This window comes from Onychostruthus taczanowskii, unplaced genomic scaffold (assembly GCF_017590055.1).
Source record: "Onychostruthus taczanowskii isolate IOZ18803 unplaced genomic scaffold, ASM1759005v1 scaffold19, whole genome shotgun sequence".
Taxonomy (NCBI): domain Eukaryota; kingdom Metazoa; phylum Chordata; class Aves; order Passeriformes; family Passeridae; genus Onychostruthus; species Onychostruthus taczanowskii.
In genome coordinates, this window is record NW_024499128.1 from 6,680,148 (window position 1) to 6,699,357 (window position 19,210).

The 19,210-nt window shown below is 46.2% G+C and overlaps 1 protein-coding gene and 1 non-coding gene across 2 annotated transcripts in view; both read left to right on the forward strand.

Annotated features, from left to right (window-relative positions):
- Window positions 1–1,893: 1,893 nt before the first annotated feature.
- Window positions 1,894–1,975, forward strand: TRNAL-AAG. The gene has a single exon. It is a non-coding gene; the product is annotated as a tRNA-Leu (tRNA).
- Window positions 1,976–2,065: 90 nt separating this feature from the next.
- Window positions 2,066–19,210, forward strand: part of POLR3E (RNA polymerase III subunit E) — a 29,498-nt gene continuing 12,353 nt past the window's right edge. The window contains exons 1-15 of the mRNA XM_041401673.1: window positions 2,066–2,176; window positions 6,152–6,233; window positions 7,415–7,465; window positions 8,159–8,236; window positions 9,735–9,850; window positions 10,135–10,217; window positions 10,946–11,053; window positions 11,474–11,523; window positions 11,820–11,939; window positions 12,491–12,576; window positions 13,591–13,635; window positions 13,716–13,807; window positions 14,522–14,642; window positions 16,573–16,654; window positions 18,838–18,897. Of these exons, the coding sequence (XP_041257607.1) occupies window positions 6,198–6,233; window positions 7,415–7,465; window positions 8,159–8,236; window positions 9,735–9,850; window positions 10,135–10,217; window positions 10,946–11,053; window positions 11,474–11,523; window positions 11,820–11,939; window positions 12,491–12,576; window positions 13,591–13,635; window positions 13,716–13,807; window positions 14,522–14,642; window positions 16,573–16,654; window positions 18,838–18,897 (1,128 nt within the window). The 5' untranslated portion in view covers window positions 2,066–2,176; window positions 6,152–6,197. The remainder of the gene's footprint in view (window positions 2,177–6,151; window positions 6,234–7,414; window positions 7,466–8,158; window positions 8,237–9,734; window positions 9,851–10,134; window positions 10,218–10,945; window positions 11,054–11,473; window positions 11,524–11,819; window positions 11,940–12,490; window positions 12,577–13,590; window positions 13,636–13,715; window positions 13,808–14,521; window positions 14,643–16,572; window positions 16,655–18,837; window positions 18,898–19,210) is intronic.

Consider the following 19,210-nt stretch of genomic DNA (forward strand, 5'->3'; position numbering starts at 1 on the left):
TTAAGTTCAGGGATTTCTCTCAGTTGCTCCTGCTGATGGACTGACTCCTGTGTGGGGACAGCTCAGGGCTTTGTAGCCATTGGGCCTGGCCCTTAGTCTGGGAGTGTTACATACTCCATATTCTCTGGCTATGCTGTGCCAGGAAAACAAGGTAATGAACCTGGTAGCTTCTGTTATGTTTGAGTCAATTATTTTTTAATTTGGAAAAGGTCCTACCATTGCAACTGATGTTGCACAGGTGAAATGAAAAAACTGGTGACCCAACTGCCACCCCCAAGGGACAGCCTGTTCTCTTGGCCCCTCTGTGTCACACATGGCTGATGTGAGTAGTCTCAGGTACACAGGCTTCCTTTGGTGCTCAGGAGAAATGTCTCTGTGGCCAGGCACAGAAACATTTCAGGGACAGAGGCTGAGCTCAGCTGTGACAGGGCAGAAAAGCACTTTTCAGGAGGGTGTGGGTACCTTGCACTGCCTGGGCAAAAGGATCTGTGGGACTGAGCAGCCCACTCGGTAAGGAACAGTTTGTAATGAGCGTTCCTTGCAGCCTCCTGCACACACACAAACACACACACACAGGCTTGGGGACTGTTAAAACTGACTCTTTGCCTAAACTTCTCTCCCTGAGCAGGTTCCAGGTGATTTGCTGTGTGAAGCCAGTTCAGGTCTCCCTACCTTCTCTCCTCCCTGAACCTCTCCTGCTGCTCTGCAGTCAGCTCCCTCTATTCTTAAAAGACCCCACATCCTGAAAAGGCACTGAACTGAGGGTGTGAAACCGTAGCAGCACTAGAGGAATTTATTCATGTTTACGTGTGTGTGCTGTTATTCCTCAGTACTTGTAGGCAGTGAATGAAATTTTTAGCAAGACTGTGCAGGGCTGCAGCCTCTCACAGTAAGAGTGCTGAAACGCTGGCACAGGTTGCCCTGAGAGGTGGTGGATGTCTTGTCCCTATAAACATTCAAGGCCAGGTTGGAAAGGGCTCTTAGCTCCCTGATCTGGTTGAAGATGTCCCTGCTCACTGCAGGAGGTTAGACTATCAGACCTTTTTTAGACACTTCCCACCCCAACCAAACCATTCCTTGCTTCCATTTCAGCATCTCCCTGGAAAGAGAGCTGGCACTACCGGGTGCTGCAGGGACAGGCTGTGGGAGGTGCCAGGGGAAAGAGTTGAGTGATGCTGTCAGCAGGGCTCCAGGTTTATTTTCTCTATCCTATTTACATGAACTGCCACAACGACAGAATTAAATCAGGCTGCATTAAGTCTTTCTGGCTTACCATAGAGAAGCTGGAATTTTTCTCAAAATACAATCTTTCAGTTGTAATTAAGTGATGCAAATAACATTAATTCTTTAAGAAAACTCACCAGATTTTCAGGCAAAATGCAGCCAGAGACTCCCAGAGGCACGTTCATGGAGCTGAGGTGTGCTACCACCTGTTTGCACAAGTGTACTGAGTACTGCCCTGCTGGTCCCTGTGCTACACGCAGAAGAACAGCCCCCCAGCCATAAACTGCTGACTTTTGACTTTGCAAATTCATTGAACTGCGGCTTTGCAACGGAAAATCAGAATTTATAACTTTTTTTAGGCTTTCAGAGGGGGTGCCCGGGCGGTGCCGCACGCACCGCGCAGGCGGCCGTGCTGCTCCGTGGCATCCACGTGGCAGCGGGCGCGGCGCGGTGGGCTCGGGCAAAGCTGCTCCCGCGCGTCGTCCCTGGGTGCATGGCGCAGCTCCCAGTGCCGCCGCTTGGGAACAGGCGGAAAAGGACTCCCGGATTTCATTTTTCGGGTAGAAGGGGTGTGTGGGCAGAGCGGTTGCTGGGGATGGAGAGGCTTGAGAAAGACGGGAAAATCTGATCTAGAGTAAAAGTGTTGCCAAAAGAGACGGAAAACAACGTGGTAGCGTGGCCGAGCGGTCTAAGGCGCTGGATTAAGGCTCCAGTCTCTTCGGGGGCGTGGGTTCGAATCCCACCGCTGCCAACAGCGTTTTTTTGCGCCGCGAGCCGGCGCCATTGCCCCCTAGCGGCGGCGGCGGCCGGGAGAGCATTGTGGGTAGGAGGAGGCGCCGCGTCCCCACGTGCCGGCCCGGGGGCCACCAACATGGCGGCTGCCTGACCGCTGCCCCACCGACACGGGGAGCGGGGGAGCGGCGCCGCCGCCGCCCGCCCGGCCCGCACACAGGTACGCCGGGCCGCACTGCTTTTGCGCCTCCCGGGGCCGCCCAGGCGCAAGGGACCCTGCGGGCGGTGGCGGAGGAGGATCGCGGCCTGGGCTGGGTGGGCTCTGCCCGTCCCGGGAGGACGGCGGAGCCGAGACTGCGGGGACTCGGCAGCGCGGGGGCAGCGGGGGCGCGGGGCCGCATTGCCCTGACAGGACCCGGCACGGGCCGGGGCGCTTGGAGGCCGGGCCGGCTCCGGCCGCAGCCGCGGCCCCTCGGCTCCCGCAGCAGCACCGGGAGGTGCCGGCCGGTCCTCCGGGGGCTGTGAGCGGCGGCCCCGCCGGTGCTCCCGGGGCCCGCAGCCTTCCGCCCGGGAAGGACTCGGCGCACCCGCCCCGAAGCGCAGCGGCTGCCCCTGCGTGGCACCGGCTCTGCGGGGCCGCAGCCCAGCCCAGCCCAGCCGTCCCGCCCGGTGGGATTCGCTTCATCCCCGCGGTCCGGGCGGCTCGGGCCGCTCGCTGTGGCCTCTCCGCGGGCCTTTCCCCGCACCCCTGCGCTGCCTGGCTGCCGTGTCAGGGGAGGGCGGGCGCCAGGAGCGCGGAGCCGCGTCCGGCGGGGAGCGCTGCCCGCGGGGAGCACGGGACGGGCACCGCGACCTGCCCCGGGAGAGTCACACAGCGGCCGGAGTGACCCCTGCCCTGGCAGCGCGGGCCTGGCGTGTCCTGTGCTGCGCACGGGCTGAGGGGGTGAAGGAAGGCTCGTGCTTGATGCATAATCTGTTAAACCCCAAAGGTGTGCTTCGGTGACATCACCTCCAGAGAGAGGTCCTGGTGCGGAGGAGCCCTCTTGGGTTCACTGCCAGGAGATGACTGTGCAAAGCTTGCAAGCGAGGAGAAAATGAAGCAAGTAATTGGGTCAGAATGATAATTGCCATAAATGTATGGAAGGTGCTTTAGCTTCTTTTGGCAGATTCCATTTTTCTGTGTGCCGTGGGCCACCCTGAGCTAGAGGGCTGCTTGGAGCCCCTTCTAGAGGAGCCCGGGTGCCAGAGGTAATTGTGGTAGTGATTCAGGAGATGGCACTTTTCCCACGGTGCTCTTTCAGCATTTATACTTTCAGGCTCTGATCCAGCAGGAATTCTTGGCCTTTCTTTGGCACTGCATGATTATATGAAGAATATTTCAGGTTTCAGTGGTAGCACTTCGGGGGTCCATTATTGCTGACAAATTTAGGTAAAAATGAAATACTGGAGCATTTCTCAGGCCTGACTAAAAGTCTGTGTGTCAAATGATGTGCAGGTTTGCAATTTGCCTTCTTACAGTTGTATTTAAGTCTTTAGTAGTAAAATGAAATTAAATATGTACTTTCAAATGCCCTTCTCAGCTCAGAGTGAGATGCAGGATTCAGTTGCTTCATCACTGATTTTTACAGTTCTTTAACCACAACATTTTTCTTCATTGGTTCTACATCTAGGTGTTACGGGCACCTAATGAGCAGTTTCATGGATTGGCCCTTGCATTGGTCACTTTGCAGGAGAAATTACATCTCTTGCCTCCTGCGAGCTAATAACTCACACTGATAACTCACATTATACTTTGATTTTCACCTTAAAGGAAAGTCCTTAAAACAAAAAGGTTTTACCAAGAGAAGTTTGAACCTGCTGACCATATTTGCTGTCTCTTAATGTTTGATTCCATTCTGTTACTCTTGTGGTATCATAAATATATGTATGTGAGAAGTGTGGAAATTAACACTACTCTATGGATGTGTATGTATCAGACAGAGGATTGTGTCTGCATGCCTTCATTCTGATTCAGAGGATTTCTTCTGGTTGCATGAGTTGTGCTGGGACACACTGCTTCCTATTTATAGATGTGTCAGTCTCACTTTCCAGTAAAAGGCTCTGTACTCATGCTTTGTCTTTACAGGACTAAGAGAAAAATGTAAGACAGCATTTCCCCTGTGTAGTGACAGGTGGATTCACAGAGAGATTTTGTGCGTAATTGCATAGGCAGTGTTCAGTGAGGGGCCAGAGAGCAGGTCCTTCAGGCTGAGTTTCTCTGTCCCTCCTTAGCCCAGGGAATCTTTATTTCTCTTTTTAAAAGTGCAATAACTTTCTCTGAAGAGAGAGAACAAACCTGGCAGATACTTTGGCATGCAGGCTGTCAGGAAGGGAAGGGTGGTTCCCGGTTCTCTCAGGGGGGTGAGGAAGGAGGGTTTGGACCCAGGTGTCCCACCCTTTGGGTGTTACCATGTCCTCACACACCTTGGGCATCCTCCCACCATCATCATGTGCTGAGTGCAGACTGCAGTTGTTCCGTGTCTGCAGAGCTGTCAGGTGTTGGGCCACCCGGGGACGTGAGCAGGGAAAGCAAAATGGAACTGACAAACCTCATTTCTTTAAAACATTAGTGTGTATTTCTGGAGGAACTGAGTGCCTGATCACAGAAAACACTGATATCAGTCAGATATCATATATTCAGGGTTTTGCTCACAGCCCAGCCTGTGGGTAAGGTACTGGCTTTTTGCTGTGAAGGTGTTCTGCATTTCTACAAAATTACTTCTGATAGGAATCTGAAATACTGAGGCATAAATTTTCAAATACAAATGTATGGTACAAAGACCCTGGGATATGCTGATGCATAAAGAAATGGAGAATGCCAGCTCAGGACGGGGAGGGGCATTTTTTTGGTAGCAGAGAGAGTGTAACTGAAAAATATGGAATTATATTTCTAGGTGGAATGGCAGAAACACTGTAAGCCTGAATGGATATTCTTAACACTTGTATGCAGAATTTCTAGCCTGTCTGAAAGGTTTCTTAGATACCTGTGTGTACATTAGTGTGATATTTGAGAAGCCTGTATGTCAGCTGAAATATAATGAGCTGCCTAAATAGTGTGGTGGCTTGAGTATTTGAAAAAAATGCCATTGTTCTGGGTGTAACATGGATGCTGGGTTCCTTCTTTCCCAGCTGCTCGGTTCCCAGCTGATCCTGGATGCTGCTTGTTTCTCTTTCTCTTCCTCCATAGGAGGTCCAGCAAAGAAGTAAGCTGTCCTTAAGGAGTGAGGGCAATGAGGGAGAGTTCCTGAACACAGATCTTGTTTCCTTGCCTGATCATCTTTGTTGCTAAAACTTATTCCTTGGTCAGTTTGTGAGAGGTCATTTTTTTTTTATGCCTGTCTTGACCAGTACTGCTGATTTACATAACATTGTTGCAGTGGCATCCCGAATAATTTGTAAATCCTTTTGTTTGATTTCGGCAGGGAAAAACTATTGTTGATTTAGCTGAGAGATCATTTTTTATTCAGAGGTCTGAACCAGGCACGACACTGACTCCAGCACTGGATTGAACATAATGAACTTTTGTTCCAGAGTATCCAGTCCTCAGTTAATACCAGAGTCTTATTTTCATTGGAGTTGGTGTAGTTACGAAGAAAAATCTGTTCTGCTGGTTTTGGAGGACTCCGGGAAAGGCTGAGCAGTGTGTCCTGGAGCTCTCATTTACAGTACAGCCTGAAGAGTGGCAGATCAGGAGATGGGGCTGCAGCTTGTCAGGGAGATGAAATCAAAGTCAGGGTATTCCCAGACTGGAATATCCGAGCAGGGACCCTGCAGAGCCAGTTGTGGCTGGAAAACAGCTGCTACCTGTGTGTTACTGTTACACAGTGTAAGAAAGATACACTTTATGCAAGTGCACAAGGCTGTCTTTCCCTCCTTAGGGCTCTAGTTCAGGGCTTTCTTAGTAGCTGCAGCTTTCACAGAACTTACAGCAGTTTACCTATTTTTGAGACATTTGCTTGTCTCTAGAATTTTGTGGCCTTTGGTCAAGATTGTTGAGTATCAGGGACCTGTTCATGAAAACACATACATTCCTTCAAAATACAGACTAAACAGATTATCACTGAAAGGAACCAAGTTAACTTGAACAATACTCTAGGCTGCATGTGGTATGTGACACAGATGAAATTATTCATATGACATTCCTGTTTTCTTTCAGGTTGTGCCAAGGAATAAACCAAGAAAAAGCTTTGTTTTATCCTAGCATGGCAAATGAAGAAGATGATCCAATTATACAAGAGGTAAAAGTGCATTGTGGCAACAGTGATTGTACATGAGAATTTTTTATTATTTTTATTACTACAATTCCCAGTATTCCTACATTGCTGGAACAATGTGTCATCAACATCAGTGGTTGTCTTACAACCAATGGCTGGGGTTGTACAAAGAATTATGTTGTGCAGACCAAGTATATGGCTCATGGTATCTGTTTTGTCAGAATAGTCTTGTCCATGTTGGCAGATGCAGCTCAGGGTTTTCACTCTTTGTAAGCTGTCCATGGCAGAAGAGAAGGTGGGGAATTTGCTTCTACCATTATGTGCTTCCAGTGAACTTCATTGCATGTCTCTGGGGGCTGAAAGAATTGGAATGACTTTGATGATCTATTAAACATGAATCTGCAGTGTTCATGCCTCCTGCTGGAGTAAGGAGTTGTGTTCTGGGTCTGGACTTCTTTAAAGGACTGCTGTGTCCCAAGAAATAGTCACAGAGGTTTGTCACTTGGTATGTGAGTTTACTCACCAGATGCACAAGGAAGGGCAAATCCATAGAAGGTGAAAAGCCGTGAGAAAAGGAGTGGCAGTTGTCAGGAGTGTATCTGAAATGGTAGCTTCTATATGTCTTATTCATGAAACATTGTGCCTATTCAGTTCTGATGGCCAAATGCAAGTATTGAACCAGCTTGACAGCTTTCATATGTCTTATTCATGAAACATCTTTGCCTATTCAGTTCTGATGGCCAAATGCAAGTATTGAACCAGCTTGAGGATGTGGGTGTCTCTTGTCTAATTTAAAAAGATTTTATGCCAAAATACCAGTAACAAACTTACCTTTCAGTTGTGCTGCCAAACTGAGAACTTCCTCCTCTTTCTATAATTGGGATAACAGATTTGCTTCAGATCCTTGGAGGACAAAAATTCCTCTTTCACATTTGTTTGCCAAGTTTCCTTAGAGAGGAAAAACACAGTTAAAGTCACTGTCTGCTGCCTCTTTGTAGTGGAATTTTTAGGTTTGGTTTTTAAAAAGGCCAAATGTAGAATTTCATGTCAAAGTCAGCAGAGAGGAAACTTTTGACAGGAGAGTCACGAATCCATTTTATATTAGAGTTCATAATGAAAAGCTAATGTTGTCAGTATTTGAGCTCTAAGGGTTATGCTTTTATTACAGTTGGCATCTGATGAAAGTTGTTTGTTTTGCTTTTTAGATTGATGTGTTCCTGGCCAGAAGTCTACTGGAGAAGCTCTATCTGTTTCAGGTATTTCAGTTAACTTTTATGCAGTGATAGTTTATTTTAAATAAATGCAAAGAGCATAACTTAATGCTTCAGTCTGCCAAGGACTTGGATATAGAGAACCTGTTTGGGTCTCAGTTTGGAGGCAGGAGTGAGGGTGGTTGATGGGGGCGTCTGTGGGTGTGCTGGAGACCTGGCAGCTTTAGCAGGATGCTGCTGTGGCTGGGAGATCACCGAGATATCACACTGGGATACCACACCTCAGCATTCCCAGAGGTCGGAAGAGACACCCATGTGGCCAAACCTGGGTCTGCTCTCCTGATCAACATGTGGCCTGTACTTTCTAAACTAATATTTACTTGTATACCCACAGATATTTTACTTCTAATAGCTCTACACAGAGTTAATGCTGGTGGATAATGTTTCTTTTTCTGCTGGACTAATGTGTTACAGGTTATTGTGGTGTTGAGGGGCAGGAAGGGGGCTGTGAAGGGACAAAAGCAGAGGGCTGGGAGGAAAACAACAGATTTTCTAGGTCATGTTCCCAAATCCCCTGATGACTCACAGATCAGTCAATTAATGTTTTTTCTGAGTGTCTTGTCTCTGAGATCTGGCAGGTGGATCTGCATGTGAGGGGACAGGGGAAATTGAGTTAATTTCTGTGGAATTCTTTGATCTTTAAGAGAAGAGGGGTGTATGAAATGATCTGTTTTCCAGTATCCCATTCGCCCAGCATCCATGACCTACGATGATGTTACACATTTGTCAGCGAAGATAAAACCAAAGCAGCAAAAGGTTGGTCATCATTTGAGTCCAGTCTGTAAAAGTTTTTTGAAGGTGTGCAGAATGTACTTAAGAAAAGCACATTGTGCTGTTGAGCTGTTCTAACCGTGCAGCTACTTGCAGGACCAGATCTCTGTGCTTAAAAGTATGAAGAGTCTTTTACTGTGTCTGTAAGATAGAGTTTAGGATAAAAGTTTATAAATCATGGTGGGAGAGCCACTATTTTAACAGAAAACAGAATAACTCAGGGAAATGTGGTTACAAATGGTAATTAACTCTGTGGATGCTTGTGTGAAAAGAGCTTGAATGAAGAGGTTTTTACAGTATTCAGAGAAGGGTTGAAGAAGGATTGAGCCTTGGAGCCATCCTCTGTTTCAGTGTCAGTACAAGTCTTGATTTCTCTCTTGCTTGACAGTGAATCATCAGGAGTCCTTTTGAAATCACTGGGGCAGTACAGGTAAACTATATCCAAAGCCACAATCATTGCACTTGCTTGCAAATGTATCCCAGAACTCTGGCTATTATTCTACAGTATCTTATCTTAAAACTACAGCAGTAGATGTCTGTGTTACTAGAATTTGGTTCTGGGAAATGGTTAAGGGAAGTGCTTTGGTGAACTTTGGAGTTAGAATGCATGTTGTGTTCATGAAGTCTTTTGTTAAATTCAGCAAACATTTGCACTGTAAGCCCTGTGCAAATCTTTGTAAATATGCTGTCTCATCCAGGGACTTGAAACTAGTTCAGTTTATGAATAACATAAAGGGAAAGAAAAAATAAGATGGTAGCTGTGATACGCAAATTTGTAAGGGCTTTGACACACCCTGAAGAAGAATGTATGCTGTATTGTCATAGTATATAAATAGAAATACTATGCAGAAGGGTGCTTATTTTTGGACATATGTCTGAAATTTAGAGTTGAAGTGAGGGGGAATAGTTCTTATAACTAAAGATTTGGAGCTTGTTGCAGTGCTCTGACAAGTGAAAATCAGGAGTAACTGAAGTCAGTGCTGAGTGCTGCAGTCTCGAATTAGCAGAATCAAGGCCTTTGCCTCTGAAGAGGACAGAGTTACTTTGTGATCTTGGTACCAAACTAGAAGGAAATCTGTACGAGGGATTCTGAATGGTTCCTTGGTGATGGGGAGGCTTGAATGAGGTTGCTTGTGCATCTGATCTGTACTGATAAGTAAATTACACTGGTAGTGTCATAGAAGTAACCCAGCAAAGTGAATGTGTATTTCAGGGCTGCCTAAAGAACTCTGCTTTTTCTGATCCCATTTGTGTACATAGGAGTCGATGTAGCTCCAGCTTGTTGTTTAAATGACCTCACTGTACCAAACCCATCTACCTGCTGTTCAGCTCTGTGTGAGATTTGTAGATTTGAATGATGCTGCTTATGTACTTAAATTTGCTGTAAACCTGTGGAAATGTTAGAAAGTGTGGGGTTGGGTTTTAATTGATATGTTTGGGGCTGTGCCATGGTAATGAGCTGTCTTTCCCTGATATTCTTTAGGTTGAACTCGAAATGGCCATTGATACTTTGAATCCTAACTATTGTCGCAGCAAGGGAGAGCAGATCGCTCTCAATGTGGATGGCACCTGTACAGATGAAACAAGCACCTATTCCTCGTAGGTGTCCCCTTTGCCTTCCTTTCCTTTTTGGGGTGAGCACAGATAGCTGTGTGTCCACCACTGGCTGTACAGTTACAGGGGCTGCTTTGGACACTGTTCTGTAGCAAGTATTCTCAAGAGTAACCTGCATTTTTTGGGGTGCATCATGGATTCAGATTTGCAGATAGAAGTGATGGATATTTGTTGAGAGTCCATTTTGAGAATTGGTGCTTTCAGACTTTTGGCACCTGCATGCCACATTGCCTGTGGATTGCCATCTCACTGCCCTCCTCTGTCTGCAGGAAGCTTATGGACAAGCAAACTTTCTGCTCTTCCCAAGCTGCCAGTAATGTTTCCCGCTATGCAGCTGCTGTTTATAAAAAAGGTAAGTTTCTTTTGCTTAACCTTCCCATCAGGGAAATATACTCATTTCAGTGTTAAGATAAGACCTATTTGATCTTTTTTTTGGCCTAGGTTTTAACTGACTGATGGGTTCTTTAAAGAAAGGAAAATTTTCCCTTATCAGTGTCCCCAGAAGTCCTTGAGTAGGTCTAGAAAAATTGTAAATATCATGTAAGAACACCCTGGGTTTGTAGATGCCTCAAGAATCTTAACAGTTCATGGTGGCCTGGAATAATATGCACTTGTAGCATGAAATTATCATTATTACTTATATTGCTTTCTTAATCTAAATTTGTCTGTCTCGTTTTCCTGTTCTGCACTTTTTGTCCCTCTCTTGACTGCCCAGGCCATCACAGAGTTTTGGTCTGGTGGTCATTCGAAATGACAACATGTAGATTGTTTTCAGTGATGACTGTTTTACTAGGGGTCTTCTGGACTATGGGTCAGGCCTGTGCCAGAATGTGGCTCTCTACAAGATCTGGTTTCAACACAAAAGACAAAATAACAGAAACAAGTCTTGGTCTTTCATATTCCCTTGAAATCCTGAGCACTGGATGAATTTTTCACTTCAATCCTTTTTTACATTTTGCTGTGTTAAATATTTATGCTCAATTGAAGCTGTGGCTTTATAGAGACAGGGAGATAATGAAAAGTTGTGTCCTTGTGCAGTGGAAAAAATCAATTTTAATCAACATTAATTCTCTTTTTCAGGTGAACTTCACTTGACTCCACTACATGGAATTCTTCAGCTGAGGCCAAGTTTCACCTACTTGGACAAGGCTGATGCAAAACACCGAGAAAGAGAAGCTGCTAATGAAGGTAAATTCTCCACAATTATGTTTTCTTAGGGGAGGTGAGATACAAGTTCTCTCTATAATGTGACTGGTAAGAGTCATTCTGTTCTGAAGGTGTTTATTCTAACAGCACAGTCATTATTATGCCATTTCTTAGATTGTTTCACTGATTTTGTTTTTTTTACCTAAATGCTTCTGTGAGCATGGTGTGGGGGATTGGCAGAGGAATGGGAGGTGCTGGGTAGTGACAAAGGGTGGTGGTGGGGACTGTGTCCCCACTGCCAGTGGGAAGGTCATGGCAGCAGGATGTGCTATCACAGGAGCAGTGTGGTGCTGTCATACATGGCACAGTTTGGCAGGCTGGGATTGAACCCATGTGTGTGTCCCCAGACTGGCTTTGGCCCTTTCACAGCAGTGGTGTGTTTATTTTTGTGTTTTCTGGCAGGTGGTGATTCATCCCAGGATGAAGCTGAAGATGATGTTAAGCAAATTACTGTATGTCCACATTTTCCTTTTTATGCTGGTTCAGGCAACAGTTCACAAGAAAGCTTGACAGTTCAGAGTGAAATGAAAGGACAGCAAACCTCAGCTAGTCCTGCTGACCTGGGCATGGGTGGGGGAGGCCAGGTGGACTTGCCCTTGTTGCACAGGCATAAAGATGGCACTGAGAGCAAGGGGTGATTCACTGGAGCTGGGGCCCCTAGCTTGATACTGATACACCAAATCAGTAATGCTGATGGGTTTATTCCAAGGGTTTTAGGGCTGTTTTGAATGATGCCCAAATCTTCTAGGTCCGATTCTCCCGCCCTGAGACTGAGCAAGCTCGGCAGCGACGTGTTCAGTCCTACGAGTTCCTGCAGAAGAGACAGGCAGAAGAACACTGGGTTCACCTGCATTATTATGGCTTGAAGGTAGGTGTGTGCTGGCTCCTGAGGAGGCTGATGGGGCCTGAAGGCTTAGCCAAGTCCAGAACTGTTTTTAAATCTGGGCCCATGGGGATCAGGGAATCATCAAAAGAATGAAGAGGAGCTCTGTAGGCTGGAGCAGACCCTGAGTCCTCTGTATCTCCTGCTGGATAATGCTTTGGGGTCTCCACACTTCAAAACTGAGAGCTGGACAAATATAAAAAATGGGTCTGAGTGTAAGAATCACTTGGGTCTTGGATTATAAACTGGACTTTGTGAAAGGCTTGGGAAACCCATTCAATCAGGTGTGAGAAGTCCTGTTTGGCTGACTTGTGCATGTCTGTCAGGAGGTTGCAAAGGCACAGCAAGGGAAATGTTCCCACATCACATGAGCATCATACAAGGAAGTGAAAGCAGAGCATCAGGTAGCGAGGTGGAGCACTTGAGTGGTGGAATGATGACAGGCTGGTCATAGTTTGGAATGAGAAATCCAGCTCTCCAGCATTTTGTTTATTTTCAGTATGTGATAATGACTCTTGTTTTTTCCCTGCTTCCAGGACAGCCGTTCTGAACACGAGCGCCAGTATTTGTTTAGTCAAGGTCATGGCCTTGCTGAAAACACAGAATTAATTAAATCTCCCAGGTAATGGTTTGGTGGTTTTCTACAGAAATAGCATTAATTAGTTGGGATTGTTTTCAGAGTAATAAGCAGGTATAGTCTTTAAAAATGTGCTCTTTGAAAATCCTGTTCATGACAAAAGTTGAATTGTTTAAAAAAATGCAGAAACAAACTAGCTTTCATCTTACTGAAGTTGCTTTCTTTGTTTCCCTATACCCTTGAGATTAAAACCTCATGTTTTTACTCAGGGTTGTAGTTTCTTGTACGTTATCACAGCCCTACATTATTTGGACTGTGAGTACGGTAAAGGAAAATTAAAAGCTTCTTCTTGATAATACAAATTAATACTCTGAAGCCAATAACTTCCATTGTTAGTAAATGTTATAAAACTTCCCTTTGTGATTTGTGGGGACAACTGAAACTACTTGCAAGGTGTTTGTGTCTGTTTCTTGGTGACTGCAGCTCTACAGGAGCCTTCCATAATGCAGTCAGTGCTTCCCTGTCACCTGGGACACCCGTGGCCCAAGTAATAGTGAACTGGCAGAGTCTGGCTCTGGTGATGGTGTTGGCATGTTTTTCTTGTAAATCAGTAAATCAGTGATAGCTGTTCTGAAGAGTCTTTTGGATCTGATTCTTTCTCACAGACATTGGTAATTGCATGGGTGGGACAGAAATTTTGCTTTTTGCTGGAGGTTCTCACTGTCTGTGGAGTTTCACGTGACCCTGCTGATGGCTGTTAGAGCACCTGTGTTTAATATATTTCCTTGTGCAGATCCTCTCTTTGGACACCTGTGCTGTACAAAAGAGCTGGGATTCTGACTCACATTTACTTCATACTCTTAACTTTGGGCAGATGAATGTCAGTAGCTTTTACTACTAGTTCTGAGCAGGTGGCAGTGGGAGGGAGAGCTCTTTTCAAGCTGATGTTTGTTTTGTAGATTCACACAAGCAAGTTTACTCCAAGTGAGAAATTACTGTACTTAAACCTAGCAAGTCTCAAGACAAGCATTTTAAAGAATGTGTTTCTTTTTCTTCTAGTGAATATTTAATGATGCTGATGCCTCCAAGCGTAGAGGAAGAGAAGTAAGTGTTTGTACCTAATGTTCAAAGTCCACATTGGCTGGATTCTCCTTTTCATGGGCTGCAAATCTGTTTATCTGCAGTGAGAAACCAATGGCTCCAAGCAACGTGCTTTCTATGGCCCAGCTGAGAACTTTACCCCTTGCTGATCAGATCAAGATCCTGATGAAGAATGGTTTGTAGCTTTTGTAATACATTTACACTTCACTTTGTGACTTCTAGTTACCTCAAATTAGGTGCCTTCCCCTGTATTACCAGTTCTGTCACGCCATCAGACAGACTGTCTGGCTCTCTGATTCTCTGAAGAATCTAAATCCCAAGCCTTTCCCTAAAAAGAGCAGTGCAGTGACAGCTGATCTGACTGTTGATACAGTTGCCATCAATTTGCTCTTAGAAAAAATTCTGATTTGATGATAGCTTTCTGGATACACATTCAGCAAGTATCTCCAGGAATATGGGGGTCTGAGCATGTACAGCCTACACTTTGGCATTTTCTGGGAAATGTTTAATGATACATACTTCATGAGTGTCACCTAGGAATTTTATTTTCTCTCTTTAGAATTACTCTCTGATGAGAGCAAATCCTGAGGATTTTGCCTCAGGAGTGTCCTGCCTTGTCAGGTATCTCTGCTTACAGATATTGCCAAAGATACAGGTTGGATTTTTTTTTTAATTATTGTTTTATTAATATGTTAATTTGTGACCAGTTCAGCCAGTCAACTCTGCTGTAACACTAGCAGATACTTTCAGAACAGATGATGCCTACAGCACAGGGTGGTAAACCTAAGGCTTTATTTCTTTCCCCAAGATAAATCTTTGCCCGTGCACGCCCTGACTCCCCGTTCCCGGGTGTGTGGGTGGTGTTCGTGACTCTGTGTTTGCCTTGCAGTGAAGGTGATGCCGTTCGCCAACCTGCTGGGGCTGCTGGGCTCGGGCACCGACGCCACGGCCGTGCTGCGCTGCGTGCAGCAGGTGGCGCTGCTGGTCCAGGGAAACTGGGTGGTGAAGAGGTACGGCCCGCCTTTGTCCCGGCATCCCTCCGCCATCCCTCCGGGAGCGCCCCGGCATCCCTCCGGGACCGCCCCGGCATCCCTCCGTTACCGCCCCGGCATCCCTGCGTTACTGCCCCGGCATCCCTCCGTTACCGCCCCTGCATCCCGCCGGGACCGCCCCTGCATCCCTCCGGCATCCCTCCGTTACTGCCCGCCCCGGCATCCCTGCGTTACTGCCCCGGCATCCCTCCGTTACCGCCCCTGCATCCCGCCGGGACCGCCCCTGCATCCCGCCGGGACCGCCCCTGCATCCCTCCGGCATCCCTCCGTTACTGCCCGCCCCGGCATCCCTGCGTTACCGCCCCGCCATCCCTGCGTTAGCGCCCCGGCATCCCTGCGTTAGCGCCCCTGCATCCCACCGGGACCGCCCCTGCATCCCTCCGGGACCGCCCCTGCATCCCGCCGGGACCCCTCCGGGACCGCGGGCTTTGTGTCCCCGCCCTCGTGGCCCAAAACCCCCGACTCCCAGCTCTTGGGTGAAACCTTTGGTTTCACGGTGTCTGCGTCTCAGTGCAGTCAGCTGTTCCGTATCCACAGGGTTGCTGTGAAAGGATAATGCCTTAGTACCGGTCCCAAGTGGGATTGTGGCTGAGCAGTGATGTAATCTGTGTTTGCATCTGAGTTGTGACAGGTTTTTGATGTCTGCACTCATGTTCTTTTGTAAGAGAGCTGTTCTGAGTTCTTCCAGAGATTAGTGTCAAATAGAAACACGGAAAATTAAACCAGTGTAAGCTGTGGTATCCCTTAGCAAAATTCAGTCCCATAGGGATCTCTGTGCAGTTCTGTTGCTGTTCATCAGTGGATGCTGCTCTTGTCAGCTGAAAACTACCCTCAATAAATCAAGCATGGGGGTGCTGAGTGTACCACATGAATTGGAGTCTGTATCATCTTCCTGTTTATTAGGATAGAGCATCCTATTGGGAATTGAAATTAAAATGCAGTAATTTTTTTTTTATTTTTAACTGGGTGGAGCCCTGCATGCAGATATTTACAGTCTCTGGAATAGCTGTGTTAAGATGAATGGCATCAGCTGGCAGTCCAAGTATGCCAGCAGGATGTTTCAGCTATTGTGGTACAGGCCTGTATTAGCAATGTGACCATCTTTTACAGCAGCCCTGCTCTCCCTCCAGCTGTTACAGGAGGAAGCTGGGAGCAAGTTAAAAGACAGTATATTAGCATTCACATTGTTCTTAGGTTATAACTGATTCTTTGCTAGTATTCTGGGGAGGATGTGTGGATCTGTAGTGGATGGGGTGTTTGGACACAGAGCAGCACACATCAGAGTGGGGACCCACTTCTTTGGCCCGGGTAGGATCAAGATCTTGAACCTGAGTTGCTGTGGGGCTTTGGAGAGCCTGGTAAGACATGTCATCAGCTGGCCCTGCAAGCAGACAAGGACACAGACAGAGAGTAATGTTGGTCTTGGGGCTGTTGATTCAAGTATGGCATTTTGTAATATTGTTCTGTTAAACTCTTGATTGCTGGGAAGGAAATAAAAAACTCTCTTGCCCGTACATCAGCATTTTGGCTAAATGCTGCCTTCAAGGCTGCATACCAGGTTAGCCTAAGCACTTCTTAGGATCATTCTGGTCTTGTTTACATGGATCCAAGGGAGGGTAGGCTTTGCAAGAACAAAGCAGAGCTTGTAGCTGTGTTGCACACACCTGCTTGCCACAAGGCTGTGCTTTGCTGGTCTAAGCCTTTCTGCACTAGTGTAATTGCAATGGTGTAATTACACCAATGTTAATTCCTTTAATGAAAACCACGCTTTGGATAAAGGTATAATTTAACTGCAGAACAGGGAGGGCATGTTTGTTATGTTAATCTCCACTAATGCTATTTTTCTGGAGTACCTAGTAACTAATTTCTCTTCCTTTTTAATTAACAGTGATGTTCTCTATCCGAAAGATACTTCTAGTCCCCATAGTGGAGTTCCTGCAGAAGTGCTCTGTAGAGGCAGAGATTTTGTTGTAAGTATCAAAGTGTTTGTTGCTTCTGAAGGAAAACACAGGTGAAGCTTGCCTGGGAGGCCACAGCATTGCAAAATTCTGCTCTACTGCAGTGAGGTGTTTCCTCCAAGGAAGTTGTTTGTGCTTTAATCCTGAAGGTGTTGTTACAAGTCTGCCGTGGGAGTGTTGGTGTAGCTCACATTGTGTCTGCCTGGCAGGTTCAGATCATCTGTCATTAGCAGCATTCATCCCTTTCTAACACATGCTGTACAGCACTATCACATTGCCCCCACAATGTGGGGCTTGCAGAACAGCCAGGACTGGATAATGCAGTGCTTGTTTCTCCAGCTCAATTTCCATGGGCTCAGGACTGAGGGCTCAGGAGGGCAGTGTGGGTAAGCCTTGTGCTCCCTGAGCATGCACTGTTGATCTTTAAAAAGGACTTTATTCCCTAGGGCTGCTAATCAGTGAAAGGACTTTGTTCCCAGGCACCTTTTGTGAGCAGTAGCTGCACATGGAAGTTGAAATGAATATGGGTCTTGTAAACACACACATAACCACAGCAAAAAGGAACAACCTCTGCATTGTGTTTGTTTGCACTAACCATGGAAAGAATTAAGGTCCTAAGTGGTTCCTAAGTTCATAATCAGTTTATGGCTTCCGCCCCACCAGAGCAAATCTGATGAGTGCACAGCTCTCATTTGTTTCAGTTAGACCTGACTGTTTTTGCAGAGTTTGTTCATGAGGTTTAGCTCTGAACTGGAGAATGCTGTGCAAGAGATTTTAAGGGTATTGCAGTACTACTGTAAGATCAAACTGATGGTGATTGAAACTGACTTTTCCTTGTCTCTTGGTGTCTGCCCAAGACACTGCCATATGGAGACCTGGATTCAGGTGTGACCCAGTGACATAAGTGTTTAGGACACAGCAGATTAGGTGACACGTCGTGTGTAAAGTTCAGGGACCAGAATTATTGTGCTCAGTTAAGTAAGGGATACTGTTTTAATATTTAGGATGAAAAGATACATTATTTTCATTTGGATTATGTCAGATATACCTTCCATGAGAAATGGATCTGTGTTGATCTTAAAGGCAAATAATTTGCTGATTAATACTACAAGAAGGAAAAAGCTTAAATGTTAGAAAATAGCCAGAAATATTGATCCCTTCTTTCAGACAAAGAGAAATGTGTGGTTTTAAGACTCAGAAATAATATTTAATGCTGTATGGCATCTGTGGAGAAAATGTGTTCTAGCTTAAAAAGTGAACTTTTATTTCCCTATATTTGTGCAAAGTAATTAATAAGTTTAAAAAACATTTATGGACTTCTTGTGCTTTAAAACAGAAATGCCCTGTGCCCTAAAGTGAGTGGATTGGGTTTGTGTGTTTGTGGGCAGAGAGAAGCTGAATGGGAGAGAAGGAGGCATGGATGATGCTGTAGGCCAGGAAGAAATTGTCAGTAATGAGATTTTGGATTCTTAACAACATTATTAATACACAGAGACGAAAAGAGGCTGTAGCTTATTTAAATGGAGACAGGAAGAAATGAAAGGTCATGTTCAGTGTTCTGCCCAAGTCCTGTCAGCCTGCCCTCAGCAGCTGCCTCTCAGCACTTGGACCTCAGGAGCTGCTGTGCAGAGCTCCTGGCTGTGCCCTGCCTGGGGACAAGTGTGTGAGTGCCAGGACATCTTGGCATAGCTGTAAGTGACTGTGATGGGGGCAGAAGAAGGGAACAGGCACTTTGTAGGGGCTCTGTGCTGCTGGAGGGCAGCAGCCATCAGCCTGCACAGGCCCCTGTGTAAGAGTGCATGGAGAGTGTCTCTAGGCTGATGATGAGGTATGTGAGAAGTGACTTCTGGGGTCCCAGCATCACTGCAGTGGTTTTGTTGGGGTTTATTTTTTGTTCTGAAACTAAATGGAGTTTGAGTTCAAGAGATTCCTCATAGCTTTTGTAGTCATAAGTTTGCCAAGGCACACCACGGACTCTCAAAGCTTTTGGGCCTGTGTTCATGGCCCTTTGAGGACAGAAGGAGCCAGAAGATGTTTTTCCCCTAGGTGGCTGAGAATCATTTACTTCTACATTCTTGAAAGGAATGGGGGTTCTATTTTTGTGGTAACATCGTTGAACAGGGTCATTGCTACAACTTCAGTAAAGCTACTGCTACATGCAGTTGTTAGATTTTCCTCTTCTGTTCCCTTCCTAGATGTGGAAGTTCACACAGGACCGCTGGGTTGTGAGAAAGGAAGTAGCAGCAGTTACAAAAGTGAGTGGATTCCTTTCCTTCCTAAATCCAAAGGTGGTGATAAGTTGGCCAAATGTTGCTGGGCATTGTGTGGGTGTAGATAGTGGATGCTGCTGTGAGTCTTTCCTCTCACAGTGCCTGCTTTGCTCTCCATCTGGAGCAGGTATAGATAATACTCTTTCTAGAGAAAAACATTCTGAGCAGCTCCCACGAGTTTCCACAACTCCAAGACTGGCCTTGTAGCTGAGCCACTGGAATGCATCATGTCCTCTCCTGTGTTTCAGTGGAAAGCTGGGCACAGTTTGAACTGTGCCCAGCTGACTGAAGGTGCTTA